At 38.6% G+C, this 15,277-nt stretch overlaps 2 protein-coding genes across 2 annotated transcripts; one reads left to right on the forward strand and one right to left on the reverse strand.

Moving 5' to 3' along the window:
* The first annotated feature begins 1,080 nt into the window (after positions 1 to 1,080).
* Positions 1,081 to 5,248, forward strand: LOC105033244 (probable protein phosphatase 2C 78). Its single transcript, XM_010907959.4, has 4 exons — positions 1,081 to 1,608; positions 1,764 to 2,131; positions 4,466 to 4,702; positions 4,822 to 5,248. Exons 1-4 carry the CDS (start codon positions 1,350 to 1,352, stop codon positions 5,131 to 5,133), a joined length of 1,176 nt encoding a protein of 391 aa, XP_010906261.1. The 5' UTR covers positions 1,081 to 1,349; the 3' UTR covers positions 5,134 to 5,248.
* A 3,124-nt stretch (positions 5,249 to 8,372) lies between these two features.
* On the reverse strand, positions 8,373 to 11,001 carry LOC105033242 (uncharacterized). Its single transcript, XM_010907957.4, has 2 exons — positions 10,297 to 11,001; positions 8,373 to 8,714 (listed from the first exon to the last, which is right to left on the reverse strand). The coding sequence occupies exons 1-2, from the start codon at positions 10,984 to 10,986 to the stop codon at positions 8,637 to 8,639; spliced, it is 768 nt and encodes a 255-aa protein (XP_010906259.2). The 5' UTR covers positions 10,987 to 11,001; the 3' UTR covers positions 8,373 to 8,636.
* Between the last annotated feature and the right edge of the window lie 4,276 nt (positions 11,002 to 15,277).

A 15,277-nucleotide genomic window follows, 5' to 3' on the forward strand; every position in this document is an offset into this window, starting at 1 on the left:
GCAAGAAAATTGGATGGGCACAAGTCGATCTTTCACGATGATTTTCCGGCGATTGCCACCAATGGACTTCGGAATCTTCGATGAGAGGGAGAGAAGAGGATTCTTCTCCTTAAATAGAGCCGGAGGGGACTCTTTTTGACTCCGGTTGGGAGACGGTGAGAGGAGGAAGAAGACTCTAGAAGGAAGTCTTCTCCTCTGTTTTTTCTTTCTTTTTTTTTTTTATTTGGGCTGGGTTTGTTACATGGGCTGGGCCATCATAATATTAATATAATCATTTATTTTTCATAAAAGTTCATAAGTACTATATAAAATTAAATAAAGTACAAATTAAATTAGATAGTCATATATGAACTGGATAGTTGTTTATTAATATTCATATTTATTTTTTTTAATAAATATGAATATAAATATAGATATTAATTAGATATTAAAATTTTTATTTATATTTAAATATATTTAAATATAAAAATTGATTTAAATAAATATTATCTAATTTAATTTTATCTTTGAGCTTGAATAGACGTTGGATATAGAAAAGGAAGTAGGGTAACAGAGAAGAAGAGGATAGGGGGATTGGTGATGGAGGGGAGGGGTCATATTTGTTGGAATCGCGATCGGTTGGGACTCACAAGCATGATGGATTTTTTCCTTACGAAGTGATCAGAATATGAAACATAAAATAATATAGATGAGTCAAAGCTCTAAAAAAAATATAGGATATTATTATTAACGTTGTTGTCAAATAGAATTTGAAAAGATTTTATCAAAAAAAAAAAAAAAAATTGTTGGACAAAAATCTCCAACAAAATTGAGAAATAATTTATTAAGGTATGATTTTTTTAAAAAAAATAAAAATATATTTTTAATTTTAGAAACGATAATTATTTTTAAACTTATTTAATAGGTTAGGGATAAGAGATAGAGATGGAAAGGCTTGGATTTCCATCGTAGATCACACGTCACTCACCATCTATGAAGTAAAATGATACGGCACCTCCCTTATAAAACAGCCTCGCTGCCGGTCCCCGTTCGCGTTGCTCAAAGTAGGAAGAAGGCCGGGCTTTCGACACCTCTCCTTCCTCTTCAGCGTTCTTTACGCGTTTGCGAATTTTCCACGTCGTCGCGTCAACACATCATCCCCACCCCACCCCCCACCTCCCCTCTCCTACTTCCTCCCGTTTCCCTCCCCGATATTTCCCCATCTTCCACTCTCCCACCCATCCCCTTGAAGAATTCAAGGTCGAGGCGAAAGAAGAAGACTCCAAAAACCCGAATTCCGGCTCTTGGCGTGGAGAAGACGAGCGAAGTTTCGGCTTTTGAGATCCCGAGATCGTCCGACGACGGTGGCAATGCTGCGTTCGTGCTTCCGGCCGCTGGAGCGGTGCTTTGGGAGGCTCGGCGGCGGGGATGGGCTCTTGTGGCACCTGGACCTCAAGCCCCACGCCACTGGCGACTTCTCCATCGCCGTCGTCCAGGCAAACAACTCCCTCGAGGACCAGGGCCAGGTGTTCACCTCCCCATCCGCTACCTATGTGGGCGTCTACGATGGCCATGGCGGCCCCGAGGCCTCCCGTTTCGTCAGCAGCCACCTCTTCCCCTACCTCCACAGTACCGTCTCCCTCCCTCTTTCTCTCTATCCCATCATCAAAATCCCTTTTTGATGCGTTAATCGACCCTTATCCACTCTTCCTCTCTCGATTCGATCGTCAAAATCGCTTCTTTATCTGATGTAATCTCGTATTTTGTTTCGAATTTGGAAACAGAGTTCGCGATGGAGCAAGGGGGAATGTCGGCGGACGTGATAAAGAAGGCGTTCCACGCGACGGAGGAGGAATTCTTGCATCTGGTGAAGCGGTCGTGGGTGTCGCGGCCCCAGATCGCGTCGGTGGGGTCGTGCTGCCTCGTGGGGGCGATCACGGACGACACGATCTACGTGGCGAACCTGGGAGACTCCCGCGCGGTGCTCGGCCGCCGGAGCACCGACAGGAGGGCCGTGGTGGCGGAGAGGCTGTCCACCGACCACAACGTCGCCGTGGAGGAGGTCAGGAAGGAGCTCGCTGCGCTCCACCCGGACGACTCCCACATCGTGGTACATAACCGAGGAGTCTGGCGGATTAAGGGGATCATTCAGGTGAGAAAACCTTAGTCCTCTTCTTTGCCGTTTCTAATCATTTTCTCTTAATTTCTTGTATTTTTGTAATTATCAGGTTCTGTTTTTTGACTGGAGCTTATCAACACAAGCTGCCAAATAGTGATTATTAGATTTGTTAACTGCATCTCAATTTTTTCTAGAAAAAAGGAACAATTTTCAGATTTTTCTAAATTTCGAGGTATGTTATGCATAGTGATTTTTTTTTTTTTTTTTTTGTATAATGAGTTTTTGTGCGTACATTTATTGTGTAATGTTAGTGGATGATGAATTAATGAAGAGCAGATGTTATCATCTTCTGACATGCTAGATGGATGGTTCTGGAAATGAACCAGCATATGATCCAAATAATGATTTTGATTAGTTTAGCTGTTTGTTGTTCTGCATCCCTTGCAGAGCACAGTGTAAGCAGCTGAAATTTTTCTTTTCTTTTTTCTCCAATTTATTTCTCATTTCTATTTGCATTTATTCGGGAGATGTTATGCTTGGATGGTCTGTGATTATATACAGTGAATTCTTGAGTCCGAGGTGTTCATTTCCATGTCTGATGGCTGTTCAACCGCTGCAGCATGAATTTTGACTGTCTCCATCACGATATGCCATGTTGGTATCGGTGCCATTTTGTTACTATGTCGGTATGGCCGGTATAAAAACCAATTCAGCGTAGCGAATGTCGATATACCTCCTATATCATATATCAGTATCGAACTAGTATAGTAAGCCGCATACCATCCGATACAGTATGGTATAGATCTCCAGCATATGTATTATTCTGGAGGTGCTTTTAATTTCATTATATCGGCAGCTTCTTTAATCTGTGTTTCTTGACCTATATGTCAGTTGAATGTAGTGGTTGAGCTTATTTAAGAATTCTTCATCATTATGTTTTCTAGCCCTGTTAGTATTTCATTTAATTTCTCTAGTCATCATTTAGTACGGTTGGTAAACTTCTGCCTGCCATGAAACTAGCTGAGCATCAGTTTTCCTTTGCTTAGATCATGTCGTATGATTATTAGGTCCAATAGATTGGGGTCTCAAACCATGTGATTCACCTTTTGAGGACAGACCTGCTTAAATTTATGGGTCTTGTAGAAGCTTACACTTTCTCATTGAATGAACGGCAGAATTTAAGATGGATACTCAAAGCAGATCAAGCTTTATGTTTAGAATCATCCTACTCGTGGATCGGATAATTGCAAATAGATCTGAGATGATCGAATAACATAGCTTATTCTGTAACTCTTTAATAATCTTTTTTTCCCCCTTTCCAGATCTTGTAATCTTGTCCTCCTTTCTGAGTTCCAATATCTATTTTCCTCACTTATGACCATATATTATTTTTGAAACATCATCTACTGCAATCAGTGCGTCTTATTTAATTGCTGGTTAGCTTCTATTGCAGTGATACTTCTCTAGTGCCTATTGTTGACATAAGGACAATCTTCTCAAACAGTATCTAATATTGTGTCAGGTCTGTGTGCTTTGTGTCAAGATGCTCTGGTTTGGGTCATTATAAAAAGCAATGTACCATTTCCAAGACAAAATTCCCATACCTCTGCGAATTCTATGTGCTGTACTTGGACACATCTACACTGTGATCTTTGTAATCATCACTCAGAATGAAATTCTCTTCCTTTTTTTTTTTTTTAAAGCAATTATGGTATGAGTAACTTACTTTGAAGATTATATTCTTCATAAAGTGAATAGGTTGAACAAGTCGAGACATACCATATTTTATGGTAGTATGTATCTTAAGCTGATTGTTGCAACAGACTCTAGTGTATAAACATCCAATCTTTGACATGGATATCCTTCTGGTGTCATGGATAAGACAATGACTTATTTGTTGGATCCTATGGACATTATTCTTTCAACTTCAAGCTTCCACTTTGCTATCTACATCTTCATGCAACACCATCATTGCATAGGCAAATGTAGTTATGTGCCTTGGGTCATTGTATATAACCTGCTATTTCGTTGTGATCTTTTTCCCCTTAGAAAAATTGTTAATAGAGATTTTGAATTCAATTGCATTAATTTTGTAAGCAAACTTTATCTTATTCACTCTTTCTAATTTATGGGCTTCATTGGTGGGTGGGGGTGAGATTGTTTCCAGTGCTGGCACCATGTAAGACTCTGATAGCTCAAAGTGCAAAGATGATTTTATTGATCTTTTAACTGGTACTGTTGGCATTTTCCATGGTTTCCAAGTTGTTTTGGTTTGACAAAATGCCCTATGTGCATGCATGTATGTGGACTATTGGTCCTTAATAAAATAAATTATTGGTCACTCACCCTGCTATTTGCTCTGCTTAGGTATCAAGGTCTATCGGAGACGTCTACCTGAAGAAGCCTGAGTTCAGTTGCGAGCCAGCATTCCAGCAGTCTTTTTTTCCTGTTCCATTGAAGCGAGCGGTTATCACTGCAGAGCCGTCGATCCGGACTCATAAGCTCAAACCAAATGACTTGTTTTTGATATTTGCATCAGATGGGCTGTGGGAGCAATTAAGTGATGAAGCTGCAGTTGAGATAGTCTTCAAGAACCCAAGAGCAGTAAGCTCTCTTTCTTCCTTTTCTTGATTCTGACATGCTTCAGTTACCAGCTTTTCATGTTTAACCATTCCTTCTCATAGAAATCTAAACATTCCACATTAATGTTGAACTTTCTGCAGGGAATAGCAAAGAGATTAGTGAGAGCTGCCCTTGATGAGGCCGCAAAAAAAAGGGAAATGAGATATAATGATATAAAACAGATCGAGAAGGGAATAAGGCGCCATTTTCATGATGACATCACTGTTATAGTGATCTATCTTGATCACCAGCGGCAAGGAGGTCAGTATAGATTTAATGGGAGCACTTACAACTGCACTAGTGCACCTGTTGACATATACTCTCTAAACTCGGATGAATCAGAAGACCCTCTTCGGCCTGTTCGTTCAGAGTTTGATGTCCATGATTCATACATACATAATTTTAGGAAATGAAATGAGTTGGCGTTGCGTGTCACTTGGCCTTATAGCTGACTTGACAAAAGTGGTGGATAGGAGTTTCGAATAAGAATTTGGGATATGGTGTACATAATGAAATTGAGTTTGTTGACATGGTCTTTTTTTTTTTTTTTTTTTTTTTTTTTTTTTTTTTTTTTGCCATCATTTTTCTGCTGAAGTTGTAGAAAGAGTTATGCCGTGGAACATGGTTGGTTATTGGAAGTTGTTAGTTGTCATCATCTGCCATGGAGCACTTTAGGACTTCTGATGCAGTTCAATATAAGCTCAACCAAGATATGCCATACCGTATTGAATTGGACAATACGGGACATATACCGTATTGATTCGGTACCGGCATATGATACAGGAGCGTACTCGGAATGCTAACCAGACTGTACTAAATATACCTTATTACAATGATAGGGTGGGATCTGGTACTGTGACAGTATACTTTGAGCTCAACCAACCCAGCTCTAGTATTTCTTTTGCTGTTAGCCTTAGTTTTCACCATCAATGTGGTATTGCCTCTGCAGGTGGTCCCTTGTACATCGATGCTCTTGTTGTCCATTGTTACCATGAATTACCATAATGATCAGAGATGGAGCCAAGCTTTTCAACTAGGGGAGCATTGTAGTACCTTGACAAATAATTACCGAGCTAATTACAAAATTTCCTTCTATAATATATAAAGATACAAATTTTAAAAGAGATGATATACGGTTACATGGGCATGTCCGGCAAAATTAGCTTTCTTTCTCTCTTTTTAAGTCAGATTTTTTATCTGAAAATTTTCATCATAAATAATTTCTTTACTGGTTACGAACTTAAAAAAAAAAAATCCTGACATTTTCAAAAGCAAGCTTATTTATCAAGGACATAACGTATTAAAGGATTTCTTGAACTTCTACCGCAACCGATGTTTACCTTCCCTCAGAAAAATGTGATCACTTAACCACGTTATAAAAATTTAAAAAAAAAAATAGAGACCAATATAAGAAATTTGCTGTGCAAGAAAAAGAATAATTGACCATCAGTACAAACATAATAGACTTGACAGCTCCCATACACAACCATCATGGACTCGCTCTCCGCAATTGAGAGCTTGAGAGAGACCCATATTTATCTGTGAAGCTGATGGCATTGTTAGAAAGTTTTCAAAGCCATATTTATGGGAAGAATGTAACCACAACTATCATCGATGAGAAAAACATACAAGTGCTATCGCAGATGAAGGTGACATAGTCAAAAACTTCCATTGCAAACGAATCGTGGGACATTTTTATTCACCAATGCAAAAAGCAATCTATGATTGCAAATTACTTTCTTGCAGTAGAAAACTAACAAATTCTATTGGTAGTAAAGGTAATTTTTCTCTGTTGTCATTTGCAAAGAGATGTATTATGTTGATGAATCGATTGTTGTTTGTTTAGAAGGGTTTATTTTTTATTTATTGCTCCCCGTCATAATTATTAAGAAACATAGCATTCGTTTTGCTATTTCAGGTAAGCTTTAAAAATTATTATTTTTTCTTTTTCTTTTTCTTTATCACTCAAAAATGATAAATGTTAACAAAGCACAGCAATGACATTTGTTTTTTTTTTTTTTTTTCCCTTCTTTTCCCAACCATTGATATACAATGCCATTGGCTGTATTAAATCCTAAGGGGACCATGCTGGCTTGTTGGTCTTGAAGGGGATATGGGAAAGAGCTGCGTTCTGCGAAGGATTTTTCATATATCCACTTTTACCGTTTGCTACCATGATTTCATACAGCTAGCCAGTTTGCTATTCCATGTGCCTACTTATCTTTCAAAATACGGATGAAAGCGAAAATCCTTTCCATTGGCGGTGACCATACTTTGGCTTGTGCCCCAGTTGTGCAGCCAAGGCTAGACCACTTGAGGGTGGTTACTTTTCGGACCAACACTAACTTGAAGATCAAATTGTTAAAATTTAATATTTCGAGATTCGATTCACATTAAGTCCACAATGAGATCCGTAACGACGAATGAAGTCCAATGAATCCAAGATCAGCCCAAACAAAATCCGAATGAAGAAGATACATTCGATAAAAGATAGTACGAAAATCAAAATAACGGACCGACGAAGACCTTGTATGGTTGTGGTCGTGAGCACACTGCATGAACATGCAGGTGCATGTGCGAGGACCGACGTAAACCGAACAGATATTTTTCCTTGATTTCTCACGATCCACGATGAACCGACGAACGTTTTCGTATGATTTCTCACAATTTATGATGATTTTTGTGGACCTATTGCACGATCGGACGGCTTAGAGCATTATCGATCTTGATCTGATGGGTCTAGAAGCTATTTGGTGCTGTTAAAAAGCCTGATTCATTTTGGATTCAAGATTGAGCTCATTTAGAAGCGTATAAAATCTCCTATTGACAGAATAGAGGAGCGCACCGTTGGTTGTTTGACAGAGAATCCAAAATAGCAGCAGAAGCGAGGCACCGACAGAAAACAGAAGTAAGATATTTCAGACAGACTTTAGACAACGAACAATGATGGCTTCAAGAGTATCTTCCTAAAAAGAGAACTCTTGTGAGGGAGAACTTTTTGTAAATGAGAGATTGGATATCCGAAGATTGAGAATGCAATATCTTTCTATAATTTTTCTCTTTTTTCATAGTAAAACTTGTATGCCTTGTGAAGATAAATCTTTTTTGACTAATCTACGTATTTGATTATTTTTATTTTATTTCTTCTTTCTTTCTGCTGCGATGTATGATATCGAAAAAATCTTCTAGAGGTGATGTCCCGACCAGACATCCCCAACACAAATAAGCTTTGGCTAGTATCAATATCATATAAATAAATTTACAGACTAAAGCTCTGCTATACTTTGCATTTTATTTAATAACAACACCTACAATCTACTAAAGTGCATTTGGTTCACCATCGAAATTAGAATCAAAATAAATTAGAATGAAAATCAAATGATCATATCTCCTAATATATTTGGTTCTGACTAGAATCAGAATTAAAATTTGAATTAAATTTAATTAAATTTTGAGAGATTAAAATATTTTTATTTTCCTCTAAAATCGAAATGAAAATAAGACTCTTCCAACTAATCAGCTGGGAGCCTCTCATTCATATTTCCATTCTACTCCTCCCCCCGAAACAACAAACCAAACATGCTCCAGGCCACTAGCTCCATCTCATTAAGTTTCATCAACCCTTGATGGACCACATCAAATATGGTAGTCATACAAGCTCCCTGCCAAACTTTCTTTATCATCAATATTGCTAATGACATCACACATAGACATCCAAACCATGAAAATAGAAATAAATCATCTCAAGAAAAAAGAATCTAAGTGAGCAAATGCACCTACAACGAGGCCCCATCAATGAGAAAAACAAGGCAAATAGATACCTACTAGGGGGACCAGATCAAAAATAAGAGGGAGATACAAAATATGACAAGGGCAGCTATCTCGAGAATTTATACTCCATTAATAATATAGTAGTTTAGATCACCAATATACCAGTGGCAAGGAGCAGCCCCGAGGTCAGTCCCATCATCTTCCTCACTCTCTCTGCTCCACTCTGCACAAAAATAAGCGAACCGCTAGTGAAAAATATATTCCAAGACCAGTATGCAATCAAAAAAATAGAATAAAATAAATCTGGAGTCCATGGCAATTCCGAAGGCTCCAATTATCTTAAATATTCCTAGGACCACACCATAGTTATAACAATTGTGACAAATCATGTGACAGAATCATAACCACATTAGTAAAATAAGTGCAACGCACATGAAGACATGGCAAAAGCTACACATGTGGCACTTTGTTATATGCCATTTCCTTGATTAATACTAACCCCATTAATATTAATATTTTGAAATTAATGCTTATGTGGTTTGTTTTTTTTTTTTTAAAAAAAAAAAAGCTACACAGCTGACTTTTACAGCTGGCACTGTACACGCTGCAGCATTACAGGAAAAAGACATAAATGGAATATGTTACTTTAGCCAAAGTTTTAAATAACACGATATCTCATTATAAAAGCACCCACCGAAACTGTTATCGACCATTATAAACAACCGCCAAAATAACGACAGTTATAACGACAGACGATGGGCCTGAACGGAGACATAACGACGTTCTGTATTTTTTTGTTTGAAAAATAAACCATATTTGTCCGTGAAACCACGGGGAAGTTCTCTAATTTACACCCCCCGCCCCCTCAAAAAAAAAAAAAAAATACAAGTAACTGCCATTATTTATGTTTTAACGGTCTACTATAACCAGAAATAACGAAAAATGACCACGTGATTCATCTCGTTAAGTAACAGACGGTGGCCGAAGACGTTATAACTGCCGTTGCAACTGCTTATTTAACCCGTAGGATAATCGTGTCACGAAAGCAATTAAAAAGTGTGTTACCAAAAAAAAAAAAAGCAATTAAAAAGTGACGCCGTTATGTTACAGATACCATCCATCACAACAACAAAAGCAACATCTGTTAGAGCCGTTATAACGGCAATGCTGAAACCTCTTTTCTAAGAGGTCACAGCGAGGATTAAAGTATCAGGTACGTTGGATGATCAGCGTGGACACGTTTTCAGTAACAGGACAAGTCCGCAGACTCGTGACAGACGTCCTCGGAGACCGGGAATCCCACTCGATCTCCAGATCCTTCGCTTTGCGTCCACCCTATCGGCTAAATACAAGATCTCGAAGTTTTGGACGGATCGCGCGGCCTTGAACGTACCAACGGTCACGATTTGGACACTCATGGCTCGAAGTACGCTTCATTGCGTGAAGACTCACGGAGACCCGAAAAAAACATCAGAGAGCTCGGTTCGAGCAACCGAGCGGAACTCAAAATTCACATTCTTCCGGATACTAGTGTGAAGTTTGAGTTCCGGCTGGAGGGAACAGTTGGTGTACGAACTCGTGCTCACCAGTGTAGGTTAGCCTTCGTCTGCCGGGTTACCGCTAAGATGCGCGTCCCCGCACCGAGTTCGGACGGTTACTAAAACGGGAATGGAAGACAGGGCACGCGACCGGATCCGAACCAACGGCTCAGATCTCCCGGCACGCTCAGCCTGTACCGCCCCGCTATCGTGAGCCGGTGAGGCGTGAGCTCTCCGAAGAGGGGGGGGGGGGAGATAAGGGCGTACCGTATCTTCGGAGGCTTCGCCGCTAGGTCCGGCAGCCTCGGGAGCCGCGGCCGGCGAGGGGGCGGAGGCGGCGCCCCTCTTCTTCTTCTTATTCTTGCTCGGAGCCGGCGCCAGGATCTCCGTGGGCTTCGGCGGGGCAGCTGCCAGCGTCGGAGGGGCCGCTACCGGGACAGGCGCTGGGGGAGACAATGCGGGTGGAAGCGTCGTCGGGGGGGAGCTCACTGGCACCGACGCCGGGGGAGAAGATACCGGGGCCGGAGTCGGCGGGGTCTTGGTGGGGGGCGCGGTGGCCGGCGCCTTAACTGGAGCAGTGGCGGGAGGGGTCATCACCGGGTTGGCCGGAGGGGCGGAGGTGGGCGCCGTGGAGGGGACAGGGCTGGTGGACTGGGCAGTGGGGGTGGCAGCAGGGGCGGGGGTGGTGGGAGCAGCGGCAGGGGACGGGGTGGTCGGCGTGGTGGTGGGAGCGGAGGCGGTGGGGGAGGAGGCGGCGGGAGTGGTGGAGGGGCCGCCCGCGGGGGCCTGGGCGCCGGCGGAGGCGAGGGCGAGGCAGCTTAGCGCGACGGCAAAGGCGGTGCGCCGATCCATGATCCCGAGAGAGAGAGTGGAGTCGCGAGGGGTGGGGTGGTGGGAGTGAGTAGAAATAGGCGGTATGATTGTGGAGAGGGAACAGAGGTGGGGCCCGCAGGGCATGTGAGGGTGGGGTAGGGCGCGGTAGAGAGCGAAGATTGATGGTTCCCGTGAGTCGGGGTTGGGCCGGGTATCTGGTACGTGGCTATCCGTGCCTTGTAAAGAATAACTCTTTCTTTTATAAGGCGTACTAGAGTTCTTTTTGGCCATTTCTTTATCTCTCGTCGACTTGGTTTCCTGTAGCTCGTTAGATTCGCGGAAAATTTTTTTTTTGTTTAAAAATTAATTTTTTAAAAAATTATTTTTTAAAAATAAATTTTTGATATATTTAATTAATCATAATTTATTATAAAATAATTTATATTTAAATAAATATTTAATTTTTTAAAAAAATTATATAAAATACCTATTATACCTTTGATAGATATAAAATCTTACATTTTTACTCATAAATTTTATATAAATATTAATATTATATTTATATTAATATAAATATAATATAAATATATTATAATATAACATTAAATTATAATAATTTATTATATTAATATAATAATATAATATTAATATTAATATAATATTAATATTTTAATATAATAAATTTATTAATATAGATATAAATATTATATTAATATTAATAAAAATATTATATTAATATAAATATTAAAATATAATAAATATTAATATTATATTATATAAATATTAAGATAGTATTAATATAATATTACATTGCTATTCAGTATTTCATTGTAATCATTCATTAATATTTTACTAAATTTTAGTAATGAATGTTAAAAAAATATTTAAAAAAAAAATATTATTACTATTTATATCGCGGGAAATATCAAAATCTATTCTTCTCATAAATTTTTTTTATTTTTTATAAAATATAAAAAATATTTTTTTATAAAAAATATTTTTTTATTTTTAAAAAAAATTAATTAAATAAAAGATCCTCTCTCTGCTTCCACAAAAATAAAAGCTATGAGACTGGAGACTATAATATATGCACCCACAAGACTTCCAACGTCAGATAAAATAGATTTATCGGATGTGTATTTTGGGGTTATCAGACTACGTATGTCGTATAGACAAATCAAGGTAATTCATAAATATATCTGGACGTTTATTACGCAATTTAGACTATGTACAGAATTTTCCTCCATAATCTAGTAAATCAAGGTAATCTCTGTATCAGTACCGAAGCTAATATACTTTCCAGAATGCTTAATCTAATGGATGTTCGACCATTCGGAATCATCAGCGATCGCTAAATGCCGTGTCCCTTAATGCTAATGAGTTTGTGAAATAATTTCTTCTAGTTAGTCAATATAATTGAATTTAGGTGGCTTTACAACAAAGAGTTGTAAAGGATGATTAGTCAAAAGATCTATATACTTGTGCAGCTGCATTTTTTGCTTGTTATATTATGAGATTGCTAGTAGCAACATAAATATCAACAAAATAAACTACACTATAACTAAGAAAATAGATATAAATTGTAAAATCTAGAAGCAAAAGATATCTCAATAAATTAAGGACTATTTAGGGATAAACTCTGGCAACTTGCCTAGCCATCAAGTGCGGTCGCCCTCATCCAAAATCCACCAAAGTGCCCTTACAACATATCATAGCTCACCAAACTCTACCATTAATATTCAATCGCCCATCTCGGAATCCTCGAGGATCTGCTCCCGAATCTGCCAAGAGAGCAACCACAAGTTTATGTATGTGTGCTCGAGAGAGAAGTTCTCATTGTGTGAAAAGAAAAAAAAAATTGTATGTACGGGGGAGTATTCATAGATTATACGTTATAGAGCTCCTTACATGGATAAAGATAAGTAGGTGCCTATAGAGTTCGATTATGATCCAAATAACTTGCAAGCTAAGAATTTTGAAATAAATTCATGGCCTTAGAGGTTTTTTGAACACTAAAAAAATTTGACAGTGGATTCAATTTGTGGCACATTGTCTCTGGACATCTTTGAACTTGACAAAGACTCGAATTGTGATGATTTCGAAGCTTTTAGATCTCTATTTAGATTTTAGGAATGTTACTGTCATTAGAAATAGGTTTGATAGTATAGATATTGCCGTCGAATATTTGATGGCACAGAACTCATAATCATATTTTGAGTATTGAATTCTGATATGGCATCTAAATCATCTTTCTATCATTAATTGTCACGTGGCAAGCAATTTTATAAAGATTTGAATTTTGAACAGTTACATTTTTGCCATTAATTAAGAAAAATTCAAAAACGAAAGGATTGTTATTGCAGATTTAATCCAAAATAAAGAAAGAAATTAGTTGCTCATAAAAAAAAAACTTATGTCTCAATCCTTGATTTCTACAATGGATCCTTCTTCAATACGCATATAAACAGGGCCTCGGGATTCTAAAAAGAAGAGACTTTGAGAGAGAAAGACTCCCACAATTCAAGTCTCTCACGGTGAGAGGCTCACAAGCCCTCATCCATCATACTCTCTTCTTCTCCTAGTGCAGGTCTACAGGTCATTAGAAATTTGAGGAGGCTGAAAAGGCTGAGAAAGAAAAAGCCGATAAAAACAAGACTGAGAAGAAAGACTAAGAAGAAAATTCGAGAAAGTTGACAAGGTCGAGAAAGAAGGTCGAGGAGAAAATCCAAAAAAACTGACAAGGCCGAGAAAGAAGGCCAAGGAGAAATTTTTAGAAGACTGACTAGGTCGAAAAAGTTGAAAAGACCGAGGAAGATAAGTCTGAGAAGACTGAGAAGGCCAAAAAGACTGACAAGACCAAATAAGAAAGTCAAATAAGTCAACCTCATCAGAAGATCGAATAAAGTTAATCTTATTAGAAAGCCGAGTAAGTCGACCTTGTTAGATTCTGAAAAGGCCAAATAAGCCGATCAGAATAGGATAATATTGTGTATTATAATGCTTTATTATATTTTCTTTATTCCTGTTCTTTTCAAGTCCGATCTAACTTAAGCATTGAAGGGCCTGGTCGGAGCCAATCCGACAACCTTTTTTATTCTTTTGGTGTGCAAATCTACAACTCTAAGGTAGATCGTATTTCACCATCGTGGATCAAATAACACCTTCCAGATGATACTAATTAGATCAGATTTTGACAACAACAGATTGGCGTGCAAGATAGAGGGGTTGAACTTTCAATCCTCCAACTTCAGATATATGTTCCATTCTCTTTCTGTCTTTCTATTATGGAAATGACATTCAATATAAAACAACAAAAAATCCATCTTGAACCACATCAAGTTACAACAACTAAAGTCAATCTCAACCAATTGAGAAAGACCTCTATGAATCACTATTCAACTTGATCAGACGAGAACCGACCTATGATACATATGAGCTCCAGCTCAAATGATTCGACTTGGTTGGCTGAACACCGACCTAATGAAAGATATAAGTTCCGGCTCAGAATGATCCAATTTGGTCAAATGAGACTCGATCTAATAAAAGGTGTGAGCTCTGGTTCTGGCTCTAGCCAACCAACTACAAAAAGGCTAATCTTTTGGAGATCCTACATGGCCGCATGGCGAGCCAAAAATAATGATAATATTGACTTGGCAAGATTTGTAGCTGAGGTTCAACTTATGATCGACTTTGGATATTTCGACTTCGGATACTTCGATTTTTGATCTACTTTGCATATTTCGATTTCGGATATATCGACTTCTAATCTACTTCGAATATTCTGGATACTTTGACTTCTAACCTACTTAGGATATTTTTCGGATACTTTGACTTTTGATCTACTCTTTATATATATTTTGGATATCTCGACTTCTTATTGACTACATCCTTCATCCAAAGTAGTGAAATTGCTACAGACTCGGAAGTAGGGGGCATATGATATGGCATATAAATCACCTCTTTATCATTGATTGACATGTGACAAGCCATTCTATAAAGATTAAAACTCTAGGCAGTTATATCTTTGCTATTAAGAGAAATCCAGAAGCAGAAGGATTGTTATGGTAGATTTAATCCAAAATAAAGAAAAAAATTGATTGCTCATAAGAGAAAAGTCATGTCTCAATCCTTGATTTTTACAATAGATCCTTCCTCCATATCTATATAAATAGGGCCAAGAAACTCTAAAAGGGAGAGACGTTGAAAGGGAAAGACTTCCATAACTCAAGGCTCTCCTGGTAAGAGGTTCACAAGCCCTCATCTATTATACTATCTTTTTCTCTTAGTGTAGGTCCACAGGTCAACAAAAATCCAAGGAGGTTGAAATGGCCAAGGAAGAAAAGGTCGAGGAAGACAAGATCGAGAAGGAAGGTCGAGGAGAAATTTCGAGAAGACTGACAAGACCGAGAAAGAAGGTCGAGGAGGAAATCCAAAA

The sequence above is a fragment of the Elaeis guineensis genome, chromosome 6 (genome assembly GCF_000442705.2).
Source record: "Elaeis guineensis isolate ETL-2024a chromosome 6, EG11, whole genome shotgun sequence".
Classification (NCBI taxonomy): domain Eukaryota; kingdom Viridiplantae; phylum Streptophyta; class Magnoliopsida; order Arecales; family Arecaceae; genus Elaeis; species Elaeis guineensis.

Excerpts from the sequence above, each read along its gene's own strand:
- LOC105033242 (XM_010907957.4), bottom strand. The coding sequence starts at position 10,986 with ATGCCCTGCGGGCCCCACCTCTGTTCCCTCTCCACAATCATACCGCCT. Across the intron at positions 8,715-10,296 it reads GCGAAGCCTCCGAAGATACG|AGTGGAGCAGAGAGAGTGAG; the intron begins GTACGCCCTTAT and ends ATTTTTGTGCAG.
- LOC105033244 (XM_010907959.4), top strand. The coding sequence starts at position 1,350 with ATGCTGCGTTCGTGCTTCCGGCCGCTGGAGCGGTGCTTTGGGAGGCTC. Across the intron at positions 1,609-1,763 it reads CCTCTTCCCCTACCTCCACA|AGTTCGCGATGGAGCAAGGG; the intron begins GTACCGTCTCCC and ends ATTTGGAAACAG. Across the intron at positions 2,132-4,465 it reads GGATTAAGGGGATCATTCAG|GTATCAAGGTCTATCGGAGA; the intron begins GTGAGAAAACCT and ends TGCTCTGCTTAG.